The sequence below is a fragment of the Microcaecilia unicolor genome, chromosome 13 (genome assembly GCF_901765095.1).
Source record: "Microcaecilia unicolor chromosome 13, aMicUni1.1, whole genome shotgun sequence".
Taxonomy (NCBI): domain Eukaryota; kingdom Metazoa; phylum Chordata; class Amphibia; order Gymnophiona; family Siphonopidae; genus Microcaecilia; species Microcaecilia unicolor.
This window is the reverse complement of record NC_044043.1, coordinates 40,443,541-40,465,705: the sequence shown is the minus strand read 5'-3', so window position 1 is coordinate 40,465,705 and position 22,165 is coordinate 40,443,541. Positions and strand designations below refer to the sequence as shown.

At 44.6% G+C, this 22,165-nt stretch overlaps 1 protein-coding gene across 2 annotated transcripts in view; it reads left to right on the top strand.

The window, feature by feature from the left end:
* The window catches only part of RABEP1 (rabaptin, RAB GTPase binding effector protein 1), a 148,566-nt gene that overhangs the window by 65,682 nt on the left and 60,719 nt on the right, over positions 1-22,165 (top strand). For both annotated transcript variants that reach the window (XM_030222557.1, XM_030222556.1), the window contains one exon: positions 14,458-14,580. In XM_030222557.1, coding sequence (XP_030078417.1) covers positions 14,458-14,580 — 123 coding nt within the window. The remainder of the gene's footprint in view (positions 1-14,457; positions 14,581-22,165) is intronic.

The window sequence follows — 22,165 nt, the reverse complement described above, 5'->3', positions numbered from 1 at the left end:
AGATTTCGAGGCGTGCCAGAGAGCGCTGGCACGGAGGACGTCCAGAAAGTGGTGAGAATCCTGTGTGAGCAGCTGATGGGAGAAAGTTTTGATGCTGAAGAAATGGGTATTGATAGAGCCCACAGAGCCCTGGCAAAAAGCAGAGACAACAGACCAAGAGATATAGTGGTCCGATTCACCTCATATGTCAGCAAGGAGCAGATCTGGCAGAAAGCTCGCCAGACATCCACTTTGGAGTTCAACGGAGCACAAATATCGATTTATCAAGACTTATCTATATTTACTCTGACACAGAGAAGAGCTATGAAACCGGCAATCGAAATCCTGATAAAAGAAAAAATTGCATATCGATGGGGTTTCCCATTCGCACTCTGTTTTGAGCTACAAGGAGAGAGTATTCGATGCAGAAAAGTGGAAGCGGCGTGGAAGTTTCTGCACGAGGCGGGATTGGCTCCGATGGAATCACTGCCTGTGGGTATAGCACCCTCCACAAAGAGCAGAGGTGGAAACGTGTGGAGAAAACAGGAAAGAGGAATGGGAATCAGACCTGAATGACTATATACTGAACTGGGTGAATACCTTGATATATGCTTGTCGGGACAGTCCGGAGGAAGTTAAGAGGGAAATTAAAAAGTTTAAGTTTAATTTGGATCTGAGGTGAAGTTCGCAGTTGGTTAATAGAGGATACAGTGGGGGGGGGGGGGGGGGGATGGATTGAGTGGAGGTTTGTGGAATTCTTAATTTCATATTAAGTTTGGCTGGTGGGGTTATCTTTCTCTGGGCGCCCAGGTAGTGCTGAAAAGCACTGGTTGGTGGGTAGATGAGGGAGGGAGGGATTGGGAGGGTAAGAGAGGGAGGGCAGTTGGGATGGGAAGAACGGGATCAAGATCTGGAGGTAGAATGGGGAGGGGGGAAGGGGAGGAAGGGGCATGAAGGAGGGAAATATGGAATTAAACTAAACCTTTCATCAACAGGAGGTTGTGTAATGAAAAATGTAGATGGCTGACCTTAAGTTGCTCACTTATAATGTAAGAGGTCTAAATTCTCCATATAAACGACATGCTTTGGGGAGGGAATTACGTCGAATGCACCCACATGTTGTATTTCTACAGGAAACTCATTTCCTAAAATCACATGAGAAGCATTTAGTTTTTAAGCAATATCCGAAAATGTATTTTGCTTCTGATGCGAAGGGGGCTAAAAAAAGAGGAGTGGCAATTATGCTTCATAGAGATGTTCAGGCTCAGATATTGCATGTGAAAAGGGAAGTGGAGGGACGATATTTATTCTTGCATGTTCTTTTGGAGCAGGAGGAATACACTTTGGTCAATGTTTATGCCCCTAATGAGCGACAGGAGCGCTTCTTTGTGCGACTTCACAGAGAGTTGCAAGCCTTTGTTAGAGGGAAGTTGCTGATGGCTGGAGACTTTAATGCCACCATGCAACCGGGGCTAGACCGGTCGACCCCTCCAGCTCCAAATGATTTGAAAATTTCTAGATCCCTGAAGAATTTTGTAGATGAGATGGGGCTATACGATGTGTGGAGACTGGGACACCCTAGAAGGAGGGACTATACTTATCATTCTCAAGTGCACCTCTCATATTCTAGATTGGATTATATATTTGTTGACAAGACTCTCTCGGAGGGGGGTGGGGAATCTCACATAGGCTACATTACTATTTCGGACCATGCTCCGGTGTGGGCCGTCCTCCCCTCTTTGAGAGAGGAAACGAGAGATAAAAGATGGACCCTGAATAACTGCTTATTGCAAGATCCGGCCACTGTGGCTAAATTTACAAAAGTGTTACAAGAGTACTTTGAGCTTAATATGGACTCAGGACCAGCACTGGATGTAGTATGGGATGCCTTTAAGGCGGTAGCCAGAGGGTATTTTATAAAGAGGGCTGGTCAGAGGAATAGAATACACAAAGAACGGTTGGCTCAGTGCATGCAGACACTTGGGGCCTTGGAGGTTAGATATAGGGCCTTTGGCTCAGTGTCTGACTACCGGAGGCTCCAAGCAGTGAGATTGGAGATAGCGGGCTTGCACGAAGAAAGTTTGAAATTTGTACAGGCACGTTTGAAGCAGGTATATTACGAGTCCACAAATAAACCAGGGAGGCTATTGGCTCACAAATTGAGGAAGATGAGAGCAGACAGACACATTCTGAGAGTGAAGGATGTTAAGGGGAACATGCTGCACACTTCAGCCCAAATTAGGGAAAGATTTGCAGAATACTATGAATCTCTGTACTCGGAGGATGCTGCTGTGCAGACAGGGGAAATAGACGACTATTTAAATGATAGGGGACTGGCAGTGTTGACGGAACAGCAAAAGAGGGATTTGGAAGCCCCGATTCAGGTGACAGAGGTGACCCAGGTTATCAAATCCTTGCCAACAGGAAAGGTGCCGGGCCTCGACGGGTTTACCAACGAATTCTTTAAAACGTTTGGGGGAATATTGGCCCCATACCTTACGTTGGTAATCAATTCAGTGAGAGAAGGGGCCCAGCTCCCTAAGACCATGATGGAGGCGTGGGTAGCAATCATACCGAAACCGGACAAAGATAAAACGGACTGTGCTGCGTATAGGCCAATATCAATACTCAATACAGACGTTAAAATATTGGCAAAGGTGCTAGCGAACCGACTGGGCGGGGTGCTCCCGGGCCTGATACATCCAGACCAAGTTGGGTTTGTGGCTAATAGGCAGGCTGGGGACAATATACGAAGAACGTTGGACTTAGTATTTCAGGCACAAAAGAAAGCTTGCCCGATGGTGCTGTTAGGTCTAGACGCAGAAAAAGCTTTCGACCGGGTCCATTGGGGCTACCTGGATAAGGTCCTCCGGAGATTGGGGATTGGACAGTTTTATAGAAATTGGATCCAAGCGCTCTACACATCCCCAAGGGCGTGTGTGAGGGTTAACGGAGGGCACTCAGCGGCATTTAAGCTGGGGCGGGGTACACGTCAGGGATGCCCGTTGTCCCCCCTCTTGTTTGCACTGGCGATGGAGCCACTGGCGGAGGCTATACGGGAAAATGTAGACATAGCGGGGATAAAGGTGGGAGGCCAGGAACACAAAATTGCGTTATTTGCGGATGATGTACTTTTGTCACTGACTAAACCGTTGATATCCTTCCCAAATGTCATGAGAGAGATAGAGAGATACACTCGAGTGTCCGGATACAAACTCAATGCTAGCAAGTCAGTTGGCCTAGCGGTGGGGGTTTCGGAGGGTCTATTAGACACGCTGAAAACATCCTTTGCTTTCAAATGGGAGGAGCGGGCAATAAGATATTTGGGGGTGCAAATTCCGCATAACTTATCTGCTGTGTTTGAAGTCAACTACCCAGGCCTCCAGAAAGAAATAAAGCGAGATTTGGAGAGATGGATGCCAATGGGATTGTCCTGGATGGGGCGGATAGCAGCACTTAAAATGAATATTTTACCTCGGTTGCTATATTTGTTTCAGGTACTCCCTCTCAGATTGCCGAGGCAGTTTTTGTCTGGGCTCCAGGACAGTTTGGTCCGATTTATCTGGAATAATAAAAGACCACGTTTACCCAGAGCCTTTTTATATAAAAGTAAGAGGGAGGGGGGTCTGGGAGTTCCCAACCTATTTGGATATTATTGCGCAGCGCAGTCGAGGGCAGCGGTGGAATGGTTCCGTAAGGAAGACCACAAAATATGGGTGAGCATAGAACAAACATTGGTCGGGTCTCGTGCATTAGGGCATTTAATGTGGCTGCCTGGTAAACATAGAGGGCAGGTGGATAAATTTCCACCAACGGGTCAAGCCGCATTCCATTACTGGGATTGTATGTTTGGGGAGCGCCAGCCCTTAGTGTCTGGGTTGACACCCATAGTTGGCAACCCGAGGTTCGAGCCGGGATTGGGGAGTACCACATTTCGACGATGGGCTACAGTGGGGTTGGAATTGTGTGGGCAAATGCATGTAGGAACAGACATAATATCATTTGACAGACTGGTAGAAGATTACGGACTTAGGCTTGATGACAGATACGCATACCTACAAATACAACACTTTTTGCAGGGACCTAATTATGTAGAATGTATGAAAAGAGAAACACACCCCCTGGAAGAGATATGTGTACAGACACGGTCCACGCGGGGTATGATTACTTACCTGTATGAATTCTTCGGGACACGAATTAAGCCATATACACTGCACAGACAGAGGTGGGAACAGGAACTTAGTTTTAATATGCCGGAGCAGGACTGGCTCAGGCTGGAGAGGACGATTTTGAGATCCTCCTGGGCAGTAGCTATGAAGGAAAATGCCATTAAAGTATTTTATAGATGGTACCTCACCCCACAGAGATTACACCATATGTATGCACATGTCTCGAAGGATTGTTGGAGAAAGTGTGGAGGCGTGGGAACTATGGGACACATTTGGTGGACCTGTCCAAAGGCGCAGGCTTACTGGAAGAGCGTGCGGTCCCGACTTCAGGCCTGGACGGGAAGAGCTGTACAGTGGCATCCTTCGATTTTCATTCTGGGTCGGAGGCCTGATGGTCTTACGGCTAGTCAGTGGGCACTTGTGAGGGGCTCCTTGCATGCTGCGCGAATGAATTTGGCTCAACAGTGGAAGGTGGAGCGGGTTCCCTCACTGGTGTCGTGGATTACGAAAGTAAGATATATCTGTGATATGGAGAGGTTGACAGCTGTCAAGCGCCATTCCTTGCCCAACTGGGAAAAAGTTTGGAAATCCTTTTTGAAAGTATGTGCTTGATGGAGGGTATAAGAGTGAAAGAGAGATGAGGGATGAGGGAGGGAGGGATAAGGGGGTAAGAAGGAGGTTTCACTTGGGTTAGGGGGATAGATATTCAATAAGAAAATTAAAAATTTTTTGAAGTGTCAATATATTTCAACTATAATGGCTACAGGACCTTATTTTTTTGTGTAAAAAGTGAAAAATTTGATATTTGTTTGAATGTTTGCTGAGTTGACTTGCATAATGTTCTTGCTTAAGTGTTCTGTAACACCATTATTCAATAAAAACTTATATAAATCAAAAAAAAAAAATCGACATTACATTGGCCACCCTCCAATCTTCCGGTACCACGCTTGATTTTAAGGATAAATTACATATTACTAACAACAGCTTTGCAAGCTCATTTTTCAATTCTATCAGTACTCTGGGATGAATACCATCCGGTCCAGGAGATTTGCTACTCTTCAGTTTGTAGAACTGCCCCATTACATCCTCCAGGTTTACAGAGAATTCATTAAGTTTCTCCAACTCATCAGCTTTGAATACCTTTTCTGGCACCGGTATCCCACCCAAATCTTCCTCAGTGAAGACCGAAGCAAAGAATTCATTTAATCTCTCCGCTACGGCTTTGTCTTCCCTGATCGCCCCTTTTACTCCTCGGTCATCTATTGGTCCAACCGATTCTTTTGCCGGCTTCCTGCTTGTAATATACCTAAAAAAAATGTTTACTATGTGTTTTTGCCTCCAACGCAATCTTTTTTTCAAAGTCCCTCTTAGCCTTCCTTATCAGCGCTTTGCATTTGACTTGACATTCCTTATGCTGTTTCTTATTATTTTCAGTCGGTTCCTTCTTCCGTTTTCTGAAGGATTTTGTTTTAGCTCTAATAGCTTCCTTCACCTCACTTTTTAACCATACCGGCTGTCGTTTGGTCTTCCGTCCTCCTTTTTTAATACGTGGAATATATTTGGCCTGGGCTTCCAGGATGGTGTTTTTGAACAGCATCCACGCTTGATGTAAATTTTTGACCCTCGCAGTCGCTTTTCTAAGTTTTTTTTTTTTCCCACCGTTCTTCTCATTTTATCATAGTCTCCTTTTTTAAAGTTAAACGCTGAAGAGTCACGTGATGCACTGAGGGAGGAAAGACGCGTGTCTTTTGCTCTCCGAGGCCCTCCGCTCCAAATTGCTTAAAACCTCCGAAAAAATTATACAATCAGTGACCGACTCACGCTGGTAATTCATCCAGAAGACCATGGGCAAGTATGTCGAGGCAACACCCAAAGTTTTGCCAGCGCGGAGCGCAAAAAAAGAGAGGGAAAAACAACGGGTGGCGGAAGCTAGCGAAGCGAAGGCCCCGCCACCATGTGGACAGAGCTTTTCAGCAGAGCAGATAGTGCAACTCACAATGGCGGTTGCCCAGGCTCTGGAACCGTGCTTTGAAAAACTGCTGACCCAGGCGCTGGAGCCGCGTTTTGAAAAACTTTCCGCGCAGTTGTCAGGGTTCGAAAATACACTAGCGGAGACAATACAGAGGATGGGAGAGCTAGAGCGGAGAGTATCCGAGCTGGAGGACGTGCAACAGCCAATACCATCACAGATGGACAACTTACAGAAGATGGTGGGCACTCTAACGGACAAAGTTGATGAGCTTGAAAACAGAGCGCGCCGCAGTAACCTTCGACTCATCGGCATACCAGAATCTGTGGGGGACTCAGTGCTGGCCACGGTAGTCGAAAAGTGGCTGACCTCAGAGTTTGCGCTGTCCGACCATGCCGGGGCTCTCTGCTTGGAGCGGGTCCATCGGCTGGGCCGCGTCCAAGATGGCCGACAGACCCCACGACCCGTAATCATAAAGATACACAACTATATACACAAGATGGAAATCTTGCGGGGCTATCGGCTCAAGCAAGACACTACAACTTATGATGGAAAGCTCATTCGTATTTTTCAGGACTTCTCAGCCTCATTACAAGAGCGCAGGAAGAAGTTCACCCCGCTGTGCCGCCGCCTACATGACATGCAAGTACAATTCATGCTTATTTACCCAGCGGTCCTAAAAATCCGCCATAATGGCAAGTGGCAGACTCATGATTCCGTGACCACAGCACAAGCCTACATAGCCAAGTCGGAGCAGCAAAAGCAGGAGCACAGTGGGGACCAACCAGCGGAATGAGAGTAGTTTTACACGGACTTAAATTTCAGGCACTGAATGCCACTATCACGCAATTAGGAGCAACTAAAGAGAAGCAACTCACACCTAAAAGAGATGGGGCGGTGGGCCTCGAGCATGGCAGAGGCTCCCATAGATTCATCCAGGTGTGTTTTTTTGGGTAAGGGTTTAGCAGAGAGTTTGGGGATGGGACAGGGGGGTTGGGAGGGTAGAGAAGGGTTAGATAAGGGAAGGGGGGGAAGATACCAACATCTGATTGAGGCGGGGAGTCGGGTAGACATGGATCCTGGTGTATTAGGTGAGGACTTGAAAGATGCATGTGAATGGTGGAGGTGGTGGAGAGAGGGACCTTTCTGGTGCGCCTGGGGGTGTGGCTGGGAGCCCCAGGGGCTGTCTCAAATTGGAACATCTGGACAGATCCCATAGAGGGTTCAACTATGAGCGGTAAGACGCGTCTCATCTCCTGGAATATCTGTGGCATTACTTCTCCTATCAAAAGAACTAAGATTCTGGCTGCTCTTAAACGCCACCAAGTGGGAATTGCCTGCTTACAGGAGACCAGACTGTCAGGGGAGGAACATGAGAAACTAAAACGGGGTTGGGTAGGAGACGTGTTTTACTCGCCAGCTACCGGCAGACGCGGTGGGACAGCAATTCTCATACACAAAGCCTTAATGTGCACAGCCAAACTAGCATTCAAAGATGGCGAGGGCAGATATGTGGGAATTAAGATTAACTTGCAAGGAACTGAGATTCTATTGGTGTCAGTATATGGCCCTCACACAGAAGCAAACAGATTTTATTCCCAGCTACTAGCACACTGCCAAGCTCATGCAAACCTGCCCATGGTGATAGCGGGAGACATGAATCAAGTAATGGTCCTGGCGTTAGACAGGTCTACACAGTCATCTGGGAATTTACACAGTGCCCCATCACTTTTAGATCTGTTCTGCCAGAAGTTAGGCTTGCTTGACCCCTGGAGATTGCTCCATGAGGAGGAAAGAAACTACACACACACATCTAGAGCACATCGCTCCCAGTCCCGGCTAGACTATATATTTACATCCCAAGATCTGTTTCAGAGGGTAGTCGGGGCCATGATTGTCCTGGAGGAGATCTCTGACCACTCGCTGGTGTGGTTGGAGTTGGAACCTACGGCTTATTTCAGTAGGCCCCACAGTTGGAGGTTTCCATCCTATTTGTTTCACTCGAAAGAGCTTCGGGAACACCTACAGAAAGACTGGGAGGAGTTTTACACTCACAACCAGGGGCACTTAGAAGACCCAATCTTATTTTGGTCCACGGCAAAAGCAGTACTAAGAGGTGGGGTGATAGCGTTTGTCAGCAACCGCAACCGGAAAATAACAAGAGGTATCATAGACTTAGAGAGGAAACTTCGATTAGCTAGACAGCAGTACAGTAGGCGGCCTACACCCGCACATTATGAATCTTTCATGGCCACGAGAATAGCACTTAACAGTTTGTTACATGAGCGCACGACTCGCTCCCTTCTTTATCGGAAGTACAGATTATACAAATATGGGGATAAGGCTGGAGGGATGCTAGCGAGATTAATAAAAGGAATGCGCAAGAGGAACTACATAGCGGCTATACGTCAGCACACAGGGGGCATTGTCACTAAGCCAGAAGGGATAGCGAGGGTATTCTACAGACACTTCGCTGACCTATACAAGGGATCTCAGGAGCCAACGGACATAAGAGCAGCCATTCAAAAATATCTTGATAAGGTTCAAATGGGAAAACTTATGGAGGAACAATTACCACAATTACACAAACCGATAGAGACCAAGGAGCTGCACAAAGCTATTGCCGCATTGAAGCTGCACTCAGCGCCGGGGCCCGACGGTCTATCAGGGGAATTTTACAAAATGCTAAAACCCCAGATAACAGGACCATTATTGGATTACTTCCATGCAGTGGTCAGGGCGGGGCGGTTCCCGATCCACGCAAACACGGCACTCATAAGCTTGATACCCAAAAAAGGCAGAGATCACCTACAGCCTGGCTCTTACCGGCCTATTTCGCTCATTAATGTGGAGGCCAAGCTGCTGGCCAGAATTCTGGCGGACAGGTTGGCCCCGCTGCTGCCACAGCTGGTGCGGGAGGAGCAGGCTGGGTTCGTTAGAGGGCGCCAGTCGGTTATAAATGTACATAAAGTGCTCCTAGCCACCTCCGCAGAAGCCGACACACCATCTTCAGGGCTATTAGTGAGTTTAGATGCGGAGCGCGCGTTCGATCGCGTGCTGTGGCCCTTCCTCTTCGAAACTCTGAAGTGGGTAGGGTTAGAGGGATGGTTCCTGCAGGCTATATCGACTCTCTATACGGGGGTGCGGGCTATGGTGCTGGTCAACGGGGTCCAAACGGAAGGCTTTGACATTCAGAAAGGGACGCGTCAGGGTTGCCCCCTGTCACCATTATTATTCCTGCTGACCCTAGAACCTTTGTTGTGCGAGCTGCGCATACACAAACAAATACAAGGGATACGCTTACATGGACATGAGCTAAAGGTACTGGCGTACGCGGATGACTTGATGTTCTTGTTGAGTCATCCTCGGACTTCCCTGGACCAGCTCCTCCGCACCATCGAGGGCTACGGCACACTATCTGGCTTTCAGCTAAATTTAACAAAATCACTAGCGATGCCGCTGGACCCAGAGTTGCGGCGGAAATGGGGGGGGGGGTTCCTTTCCTCTACAGTGGGCGGAGGGGCAGGTCCAATATCTCGGTGTGGTGATTCCCTCTGACAAAGGGCTGCTATATGACAGGAATGTCCTCCCATTGTTGGCACAGACGAAACGCACACTGCAGCTCTGGGGGGCATTCCCACTGTCCCTATCGGGCCGCATTGGACTATTAAACATGATGATAGCGCCCAAGTGGCTTTACCTGTTCCAGATGTTGCCACTATATTTGAGACGGAGGGAGGAGCGGGTTCTGAATGGTGTGACACAGGCTTTTCTGTGGCAGGGGAAGAAACCCAGACTCCCACTTCACATTATTCAGAAGCCCAGAGCTCATGGCGGGATGGGACTGCTAAATATCAGGTACCTTACAGTGGCGTGCTCAATGAGACATATAAGGGATTGGTTGACGGGGCAGAAAGACTTTTCTAATACACGATTGGAGATGTCCCTCTCTCCCAATGCACATTTGGGCTGGCTGTTACATGCACCTGGAAGGGAGATAGCTGCCAGAGTAGGGAACAACCCCTTAGTTACATCAGCACGGGCAGCATGGAGGTGGCGGTGCAAGAGACACCACTTTGATTGGAAGGTGACTCCTTTTCTGCCATTATACCACAACCCGGACTTTCCAGAGGGTTCCTCCTCGGTGTCCTTTAAGCGTTGGAGAGACAAAGGAATACTTTATTTGTACCAACTTCTGACTGAAGAAGGGAAAATACGCCCCTTTGCGGAGCTTAAGCGAGAACACCATTTGGCTCAGACTGATCATTTTGCATATCTGCAGATTCAGCACTACCTGAAAGCCCTGGGCTGGATTAACCTTAGTGAAGATGTACAAGACACCTTAAATACGGCTATGACCCTTGGAGCCCAAACCTCCGTGCCCCTCCGATATCACCACAGGTTCCTCCAGGACTCCACAGAGGACATTGATTACATTAGCAGAGCACAGGCCTGGGCCAGAGACTTGGAGACTGAAGTAACAACAGAGATATTCAAAGACTTCCTTCGTTCAGCCCAGAGTGGCGCAATCTACACGCGTCATTGGGAGTTACAGTATAAATTTGCGATGAGGCTGTATATTTCTCCATCAAGAGCGCTGAAGGCGGGGTTTGGTGACTCTGGGGCGTGCCCCAGATGTGGACAATCATTTGCAACACTTGGTCACATGTTTTGGCACTGCCCTAACATAGCGGACTTCTGGTCCCGGGTACTGGCTGAAACTCAAACATACTGGGGTCGCACCATACAGAAACATCCATTGCTGCTCTTTGGAGTCTACAAAGAGTCGATACCCATAGTTCCGGGATTCACCTCTTTCCTCAGACGAGCAGTGTTGACTGGGAAAAAGACTATACTATTGAACTGGCGAGAAACAGTAACCCCGCCAATAAGCGTTTGGAGGACGCAGATGATTGCACTACTAAAACTAGAAAGATGTGGAGTTAAAGATTTCGCCTCCAAAGAGGGCAGGAGTTTAGAGAAAACGTGAGCGAACTTCTGGGATACATTGCAGCCAGCGGCAAGAAGCAGAATACTGAATTGAATACGTTGTTGGACAGGATCCGTGTGACTTGGACTCCTTGCAAAGAACAGAGACAGTGCGAGGGGAATGGGGGGGTAGGGGGGAAGGGAGGATTTTGGGGAGGGATCAAGGGATTTGGACAGGGAAGGAATGTTGGGAAGGTCCCTTGTACCTGTTTTGAAATGTTTTTGCAGATGGTTTCTTCATGACATGTCTTGTTCTTTTTGAAACTTAATAAAAATGATTTAAATATAAAGTTAAACGCTAACGTATTTGATTTCTTATGCATACTTACTTCAAAGCTAATATCAAATCCGATCATATTACGATCACTGTTTTCAAGCGGCCCCAGCACCATTACCTCCCGCACCAGATCATGCGCTCCACTAAGGACTAGGTCTAGAATTTTTCCTTCTCTCGTCGACTCCTGTACCAGCTGCTCCATAAAGCTGTCCTTGATTTCATCAAGGAATTTTACCTCCCTAGCGTGCCCCGATGTTACATTTACCCAGTCAATATCGGGGTAATTGAAATCACCCATTATTATTGTGTTGCCCAGTTTGTTCGAGTCCCTAATTTCCTTTAACATTTCTGCATTCATCTGTTCATCCTGGCCAGGCGGACAGTAGTACACTCCTATCACTATCCTTTTCCCCTTTACACCTGGAATTTCAATCCACAGTGATTCCAAGAAGTGTTTTGTTTCCTGCAGAATTTTCAGTGTATTTGATTCAAGGCTCTCGTTAATATGCAATGCTACCCCTCCACCAATTCGATCCACCCTATCACTACGATATAATTTGTACCCTGGTATGACAGTGTCCCACTGGTTATCCTCCTTCCAGGTCTCAGAGATGCCTATTAAATCTAATTTTTCATTTACTGCAATATATCTAACTCTCCCATCTTATTTCTTAGGCTCCTGGCATTTGCATATAGACATTTCAAAGTATGTTTGTTGTTCCTATTTACATGATGCTTAGTACTTGACAGTATTAATTTGCAATCTTCTGTCTGATTTTATTTAAGGACACCTGATCTACTATGGTCTCTTTTGCAACCTCACTATCAGGAAACCCTTTTTGCAACCTCACTATCAGGAAACCCTATCTTCCCTGTTTTGGTGATATCTTTGAAAGATACCTTATCCCGAACCATGTGCTTTTGAGCAACTGTCGGCCTTCTCCCCCTTCCCCAGAATGTTGCCCAAATCTAAAACCCTCCTCCCTGCACCATCGTCTCAGCCACGCATTGAGACTCCGGAGCTCTGCCTGTCTCTTGGGCCCTACACATGGAACGGGTAGCATTTCAGAAAATGCTATCCTAGAGGATCTGGATTTGAGCTGTCTACCTAAGAGCCTAAATTTGGCTTCCAGAACCTCTCTCCCACATTTTCCTATGTCATTGGTACCCACATGTACCAAGACAGCCGGCTCCTCCCCAGCACTATCTAAAATCCAATCTAGGTGACGCGTGAGGTCCTCCACCTTTGTACCAGGCAGGCAAGTCACCAGGCGATCCTCATGTCCACCAGCCACCCAGCTATCTATATGCTTAATGATCGAATCACCAACTACAACAGCTGTCCTAACCTTTCCCTCCCGGTCAGCACTTGGAGACATATCCTCGGTGCGAGAGGATAGTACATCCCCTGGTGGGCAGGTCCTAGCTACAGGAGTACCTACGTCACCATGGTGATGCTCTCCTTCTAGGAGATCTTCCTTCTCCAAGGTAGCACAGGGGCTACCAGACTGGAGGTGGGACTTCTCTACAACATCCCTGTAGGTCTCCTCTATGTACCTCTCTGTCTCCCTCAGCTCCCACAACTCTGCTACTCTAGCCTCAAGAGAATGGACATGTTCTCTGAGAGCTAGGAGCTGTTTGCATCGGGCACACACATAAGACATCTCACCAACTGGGAGATAATCATACATGTTACACTCAATGCAAAAGACTGGATAGCACCCCTCTCGCTGCGGGACTGCTGACTCCATCTTAGTGTTTTTGAGTTTTTCAATAATTTAAAACTTGCTACAGTATTAAGGATAATGGCCTAATATAAAAGTGTCGTTTAGTTTATATAGTATATTGTATGATTTATTTAATGTTTTCTTTTTAGATGGTAATGAAATGTATTTAAAACTCTGTAAGAGCACTCCTTGCTTGTTACCCTAATTACAATAACTGACTATAAATGAAGAGTTGTCCTAGGGGTGGGCGGGAAGACTAAACTAGATCCTGCAGTGCCTGCTAGATTCTATCTTTTAATGCTGTGGTACAAAGTTTTTAAAACTGAGTGGAAAGAAGCAAATTTCATCAACTATTTTGCCTAACGCTAACCTACAATTCCTCCTTTAAACTCCAGTTTTTAAGTTCCCAAAGCACAAAGCAAAATAGCGTTCACTTACCAGAGAAAGGTCCTCTTCTCTCGGAACTTCTCAGATTTCCAGGCTTGACTTTCTATTTTGTTTTCATTTACCTATCCGTATCTCTATACTTGGTGTAAAAAAAAAAAGCTGTGTTAAAAAATCAGCATTAGATTTAGCTTACATAGAAATTAAAAAAAAAAATGTACTTCCTAATACTGATTTTGTTTAATTAAAATTTCAATTCTACATCAAGAAGACTTGATCAACAAGAGAGGTGTAACACATAGGAGAAATACAACATATCAATAGCCCTCAGGCATATCAAAATTACTACAAAATATAGCATTGTTATCATGCCTTCCATGCAGTCCATAAAACAGAGAAAGAGGGTCAGTTAAAGAGGGTCAGTTAGGCATATGAATGTCTAGGAGCAGACAAAAAAAATTACATCAGAAGAAACCACAGTATTATATTTATAATCCATTGGCACTCATGTTCTTATAGCCCCCCCCCCCCCCCCCCCCCCCCCCTTAGCTGGCTGGTTTCTTTCTTCTCCTCTCTTTTTATAGCAGAAAGAAAAAAATGTTTAGCAAATAATTATATGCTACAGCAGTGAAGTAAAATTTTCCACTAAAACAAATCTAAACCAGAAGTAATGTGTTAAAGCAAAAATAAAGCTACCCTTTAAATTTGATTTCCTGTTAGAGGCTTCCTACTACTACTACTTATCATTAGTTTAGGGATCCTTTTTCCTTTGCCAGAGGTTTTTCATTTCCCTCCCTCCATTTTCCTGCAGTGTACACACAGGATTTGTCTACCAGTATCTATCTGGTTATATTATCCAGTGATTTCTATTTTACCATTCCTTTTGGTTCTTGGGGTTCACAGAGAATGCTATGATGACATAGTGGCTCAAATGGTTTGTTACTCTCCCATCTGTATGTGCAGGAAGAAGAAGAACAGCAAAGACTTGGAAAAAGAAAAGATCAGAAACAAATAGGAACAGAAGATGAACTGGGAGTTGCCCTTTCAACCCATGAAAAATCTCTGCCAACTTTCCCAGATGCAGAGGTAGGTGAACTTAGTTTTTTGGGATTTATTAACCGCCTTTATGAAGAGATTCACCCAAGGTGGTGTATAGCAGGTACATAGCAATAGTAACATGACCAAATATAAGTATAAATAGTCATTGAGCTAAATTTGGAAATGGCAAATTGAAACCTAGTAATAGAATTAATGTGTTACAGTATCAGAAATATGCACACTTAACAGCATTTTATATTTTGTATTTTTGTAATTTGTACATGGGTGGGGTGGGGGGTGCAGTTTAATAACTGGAAGTTCTATAGGTAGATTAGACACACCTCTCAGGTACAATGAAATCCATTATTTCTGTTTTTAAGAACTAAAATATCTCTTTAGCAGCTGAAAAAAGATGGGTTACCATCCCCATTCAATAAAATTCCCAGTTTACTTTCAATATTTATGGGGTAGATAATACATAATTATATATAATTGAGCAGTGTAGGGTGCCTTCCTTTCAACCCCTTTAGATTTCAATAGAGCAGTATTGAAGAGCTTTCTCCTGCTATAGACTTTCAGGTCATTTTGCCAGGTAGGGAGCTGGAGTTGCACACTATCCTGGGAAAGTAAAAATATACACTTTAAAAAAAAAAAACCCTGTAATTGGTTATTGGTCCAAGGGAAATTCATGGAATTGAAAGGAAATAAAACAAGCCAGAGAGAGAGAATCTAGAAGAAACTAAATCCTCTGAGGAGGAAACAATGACAGTGAATCAAAATATAATAAAAAATAAATAACAGTAGAGAGGAGTTGCTGGCCTAATAGGTTATTAAGTTGGCAAACAATAAAGTAAATAGAGGGAGAGAGAACGTACAGAAAGCAAAGATCAAAAAATCATAAATGGAATAGAGGTTTCAGAATAATTTTTTTTCAATAGCAGTTAAATGAAACTATATGCTTGTATAAGAACCAATGAATACATAATTTATGTTGTTCCTTTAAATATATATATTAGATATAGATATATATACAGTGCAATCCACTTAAGTGCAAGGGTCTGGGACCAAAGAAATACATGCAGTTAACCGGAGCGTGCTCTTAACCATTGTGTCCCAAAGAAGTTTGACATCTTATAAACATATGTACAGTACTGTTTATTGTACATACAGTATACAGTCTCTGTTAACTGACGTTAGGCTTACTTGAAGTAATCAGTCATAGTCCTCGGTACACTCTTGTGTCTGTGAGGTCTGTAGACTGTCTGCCAGATGGTAAAAAGTGTCATAGCTCTGACATCCAGTGGCCTCCAGATAGGCCCGCACGGTGTTGAGACTCTCCAGCGCTCTTGCAAAAGTGACAGGAGGTTGTTGAATTTCGTCAGCATGTGCCTCGCTGCTCATTTCATCATCTGTTTCATCATCAGCCGTTGCCTGCGTGTAGGTGCATATCTCGACATCAGTGCTGTCGTCAGCTATTTGCAGATCGTAATCAACAGCCACGTAGTGATGAAACTCCTCTTCAGTAACACCGGCTGGGATGTCAATTGCCTGTTCATCTGACGTGTTTGCAACAGCTGCATCTGTTTCGTCCCTCTCCACATCCTTAACAAAGCTTGCCGGCTTGTAGCAGTTCACAATGGTTGCCTGTGTAACATGATTCCAGGCTTCTTTCTGCATATGTAGGGAAGCCAACAGTGATAGATTACTAGCCAGTTCAACAGCACGTTTATCCTTGCCAGTCTGGCCATCCATAATGCTCATCAGACGACGTAGCACAAGAGCCCGATAATGTTGTTTGAAATTGGCTATTATGTACTGATCCATAGGTTGGATCAGAGAGGTAGTGTTTGGTTGCAGGAAGACCACCTTGACGTTAGACAGCCTGACATCATCACTGTGTGCAGCACAATTATCACAAAGCAACGAAATCTGACGCTTTTGTGCCCGCTTTCTAGTGTTTAACTTCTTTAGCCACTGCTTCTAAATTTCCCGTCATCCATGAATTTGCGTTAGCCTCGTATGACACAGGAAGTCGCTTAACATTGTTGAAGCAACGGGGCAGTTTGCTGTTTCCAATGACGAGTGGTTCCAACTTCTCACTCCCATCCATATTGCAGCAAAGGAGGATCGTCAGTCGGTCCTTTGACGTTTTACTTCCTGTAGTTTCGGCTTGTTTGAATGCAAGTGTTCCATCAGGAATCGCTCGCCAGTAGAGACCGTTTTCGTCAGCATTGAAAATGTCACGAGGTGCAAACTCGTTCAAGATGGTAGGAAGAACTGAATCAACCCAATTTTTTCACCATGCTGTTTCTTGAATTTTATGTTGTTCCTCTCCTTCCATCTTTCCAACCATCCAACAGTGGCTTTGAATTCAGTTAGTCCAAGACTTTCAGCTAGCTCATTAGCTTTCTCCATAAGCAGTGGACCACTGACAGGAAACTGTCTGCTCCTGACTTGAGAAAACCACTGAAGAAGAGCATCTTCTGCATCCTCAGCTTTTCCCGACCGTTTACGTTTCCATTGTGGATTTGTATTGTTTTGCCAGTCTTCCAGAAGCTGGTCTTTCTGCTTCAAGATACGTGAAATTTGACTGGGATTGACACCATATTCTTTAGCAACAGATGTTTGACTTTGTTTTCTAATTTTTTAAGAACTTCTATTCGTTCAGCCAGTGTTAAAATCCTTACAGTTGCACAATGACGACGACTCCAGTGTACACTTTGACAACACTCTTTCGCTTCTTCTGTTTGTGGCAGTTAACCAACGAGATTTCAAATTTACCGCCCCTTTGTCATGCACCAATCGGCTTCCATATTCCATGCGTGCGCTTATGCGGAGTCTTTCCTGCTGAGGAGCGGTCTTAAAACTATGCATATAAGCGAATCTTGCACTTATCAGTGGTGCACTAAACCGAAGTTTGTCCCCATAGAAATTGATGGCGCCAAAAACGGGACCGAAGTACAGTATGCAGTTAAACAGAGCATGCGCTTATCCGACATGCACTTAAATGGAGTGCACTGTGTCTGTGTGTGTGTATATATATATATATATATATATATATATATATATATATAGGTCTGGAAAGTAAATTAACCTGAAAAAGAACATGTACAGGAAACTTTGCATATACAGTGTGTCTCAGTTAACTGACCATCTTGATTAAACGATGATCTGTAAATTGGGCTTCACGCACTCCCTCCCAAATGTCGGGGCATTCCAGAAACCTCCACACCTACCGGCAGCTATTTTGAAACCCAAGCCAGGATGGGCAGGAATGACTGCTTCAACCTTACCGGTGGACCACCAGGGCTTCAAAGGACCTGATGGGAGGGCCTACTGTGGTTGGGTAGACAGGGAATGCATTTAGTTGGGGATCCGGGAGTGATGAGGTTGCTTCTGTTTAGGAGAGGGGGCATGGTATGAGGCTGCGCTTAGTGTGTGTGAGGGGGAGGGGGGCAAAGTGATGTAGAGTCTCAGATTATGCAACTTTCAATTATGTTGAATAATCAAGACTCTGCTGTATTGTGGTTAACTACCAAGCCTTAAATATATAAGGAAAGAACAGACCCTGAAAGCAACGTAATCCCTTCCCAAAAAAACAGGAGCCCTTTTACAAAGCTGTGGCAAAACATGGCCCTAGCACACCCTTACACAGGTCTTCCCCCATGTGCTAAGGCCACTTGTTGCTGTGGCTGGAAGATGGCCAATTTTCTGATTTAATGGCCAGTCGCTAATGTGGCCATTAACAAAAATTAGTGTGTGAGCCCTTATCGCCACCTATTTTGTAGGTGGTAAGAGCCCACTCTTCACCCCCCAAACATACCCCCTCAACAAAATTTATTTTTTTAGCGTTCCAGTAGCATGCACACATGTCAAAAATACTGCAGGATGCCTCAACATGCCCCATGGTATGCCATTTTAAACTGCAGTAAACACGTATTAGTGCTTACCACAGCTTGGTAAAAGGGTGTTGGCAAAGGGGGTCCTTCGATTTATGTGCCTAGGTGGCAAAAATTTGGTTAATGTAGATCAGAGCACGACCTGGAGGTTCTTTTTACTAAGTTGCAGTAAGCACTAGTGTGCGTGTACTACAGCTTAAAATGGCTTACTGCGGGACGTATAAGTTTGAGATTTGCACATGCAGGGCCGCGCGCTAAAAAAAAAATATTTTTTCCCATGGAGGGGACGTGTGTGTGTGTGTGGGGGTGGGGGGGGCAGAGTTTCTGAGCTGATCAGTTAGCATGCAGTAATGTAGCTGCGATAACTGATTAACGCAGGATTAGTTCCTGAGCCCTTTCTGCCTACGATAGGTGTTGGTAAGTGCTCACGTGCCAATTTAAAAAATGTTTATTTTAATGGCCATACACTAATGGTAACATTAGCGTGTGGCCATTAATTGAAAAAAGGAAAAGCAGCCGTTGTACTGCTGCAGTAAAAATGGCCTTAGTGTGTGGGGAGAACCCCGGTAAACACACACTAGGGCCACTTTCTACCGCAGAATAGTAAAAAGACCCCTTAGCGCACAAGCTCAATTTGAGAGGAATGCTTATCCATAATGAACAGTACTGGAAACCATCTGCAGTGCCTTGTAAAAGGCTTCACATCCTTGTATGTTTTTCACATTCTGTTGTCCTGAAAAATACAGTTCAGAATGCACTAAAGTAGGAGTTTTGTCTGATCTACACAACATACTTAACACTTTCAATATGAAAGAGCAGTTGTATTTAAAAGGTAATTAAGAATAAGAAACATCTCAATTGCCTGTGTCTTCACACCTTTAGTCGTAGGAAACTCAAAATAGCTCCAGTTCCAAAAGTTAATAAGGCCTGTTTATTAGTTGTTTGAAATTTTTTTGAAACAGAGATCAAATATGCTGAGCATGAAGCTAGTGAAAAATCTATGGGATAAAGTTTATTCAAAAGCACAGGTTGGGGAAAGACTATAAGAAAACATCAGTGTGATTTGTAATATCACTTGGGGCTCTCTCAGGTCCGTAACAGTAAAGTAGAAAGTTTGGCAGCGTCTTAGTTGGACTGTCCTTCCAGAGTCACCAGCTGTGATTTCAGGAAACTGAAGCCTAAGATTATTTCAAAACAACTGGGACTGGGGCAAATGTTAACTGTTCAAGATTATTCCACAAACATGGTTTGTATCAGAGAGTGGCAAGAAGAAAGCTGCTGTTGAAGAATAGCCATCTGATGTGCCACTTAGTGTTGACAGAGAAACACCTGGACACTGAGTATGAAAGAGAATTTTTCGCCCAAGGATAAACAGGCCAGTTGTACTCACAGCTGGGTGGCATCATGCAACAGAGCCAGATGTGGAAGCTAACGAGATTAATATAGAACTTTCTAGCAGTGTTCCACTGGTGCCTTCCCGCTTGAAGCATGTGTGGTTCCCTCTGTCGTCATTTTTCTGTGGAGCAGGGAAGACGCGTCATCGTGTTCTCCTCTCAGAGCCTATTTTTCTGTAATTTGTAGTGGCTCGCTGTATGGGTATTTTTGTCTCTTTCATTATTTTATTTTGTTTCCCTTTAATTTTTGTAGTGTTTTTGGTTTTTTGTTTCCTTTTTGTTACAACCTTGTTTTCAAGTGCTGTAACTTGTGCAGAGTCACCAGAAAAATACTAAGAAATCACTAAGTTTTTGAGACAGACGCCTCTATACCAGCCATAGTGTTCCACAAAGAATTCAGAGTTATATCCACAGGCTTCTGCGGAAAGCTTGACTTACTCAGGGCCACTTGCAGTTATGAGAATCCTCCATCTGGATCAGTCACGGTCCCTGACACTTCTCCAGCCACAACAGCTCTGGACATTTGGCCTGCTATGGAAGGGGCAGCCAGGACTGGCATCTCATTTGGCCGGGCAGGTCCTGCCAAAGGGCTCTCCATTGCTTGAACGTGCATTGGGAGCATTCGCTGCTCATGGCTTTCAGATGCTGGCATCCGGGGCGGACTCCGAACTTCCGAGCTAAATGTGATGTTGGCCTCAAGTGGTGGGAACCATTCCCCCCTCAATGCTCCCTCCACAAGTGAGGCAGTCGCTCCAGATGACATGGCGGGAGCTCATAGCACATGCTTCCTCTCGGGATGCCATCTTGTCCCCCCCCCCCCTCTCCAATTTTCAGTCCCTCTCAGGGCACTATCTTGTCCGTTCTTTTTTTTCAGAACTCAATATCCAATTTAGAAACAAAATTGGATAAGCGATATACTGCCTTGATGAAGGATAATAAAATTTTACATCACAAAAAGTTGAAACTTTAGATATTGTAAGGTGTAAAACATTTAAGATTTATTAATTTTCCTAAGGTTTGCACTGAAGTGCCTCTGGTTACTTTTAAGAAGTACTTTATTGAGATACTTAAGATTCCAGAAAATTCTTTTTCTCTATTTTCAAGAATTTATTTTGTTACATCTTTTGTTAAAAAAAGAAATGGATCAACCATTAGAGGGTACCGCTAATTTGAATGCTTCACTTGGCCCTTTGAATTTGATTCAAGTGATAGAACCTGATGTGACCTTTGTATTGGACCCGGATAGTGATTGCTTTTTAAGACGACTCTTTCACCATTGTGACTCACTTTTCCTTGTATGTAAAGTAGGGCTTTTCCAGATGTGAGAGCCAACGCAGAAGCTTTGCCAGCAATTTTTGATCTTGAGACTGTGAGTTCAGCAGTTGGAAGATCTGTTCTGCCTTAACTATCCATCAAGTGTGTTGTCAAGCTCAATTCTGTTAAATTTTATTTATTTATTTATTTATTTATTTATTTATTTATTTAATCTAGCTCACTTGAAATCCCTTTTTGGATTCTAAATAACTTGCTATGGTCACTCATCTTTCTCTAGCCTTGTCCACTTCAACTCTGTGAAATCATATATTATAGAGTATATCCTTCTCTTATTCCTGTTAAAACAAGTTGCCTTGTATACTACCTTCTTCTTTGTCTAGTATTGTGGACTGGAATGGCAGATTTATTAGGAATGTTTTCCTTTGTTTTTGTTTTTCTTTAACTGTATGGTTTAATTGTATAATTCACCTATACAACTATGTCTTTAATCTATAGATGTGCCTTTTTTTGTTACAAGACTTGATTATCTTGGAATTTATTATATAATCTTATAAATACAATTTTTTAAAAAGTTTCCTTTCTTTTTCATGAACTGCTAGGTCCGTTTAGGCCAGAGCACAGACCTCAATATTGCCTCTTTTTACTGTTCACAGTTGAGAAGTTTTAACTTGGTTGCGATTCTTCTCGATGTCCAAAAAGACCCCCCCCCCCCCCCCAATGTAATGGGGTGATTCCCATGACGGACCTGCACTCGGTGCATCGAGTTCCTTGGGCCTCGCTATGAGCCTAACTCCTGTTCTCCCTGCTTGCAAATGCAGTTGAGGATACAGAGGGCGTGGCAGGTGTTTCAGGAGAGAGTTTTTTGGCTCCTCGGTCAATCCATCGATATCTGCTCTGGAAGCATCAACCTTGATGGCTGCTAAGACTTCAACTACCAGTAGACATGCGCTGGCATCGAGGTCTCCTCCCAAAAAAAAAACAGCAGTGGAAGATGCCAACTCAAATGCCAAGATCAGGTTAAAAAGTTTATTCTTCAGAATTCAACATGTAAATAGTTGACAATGA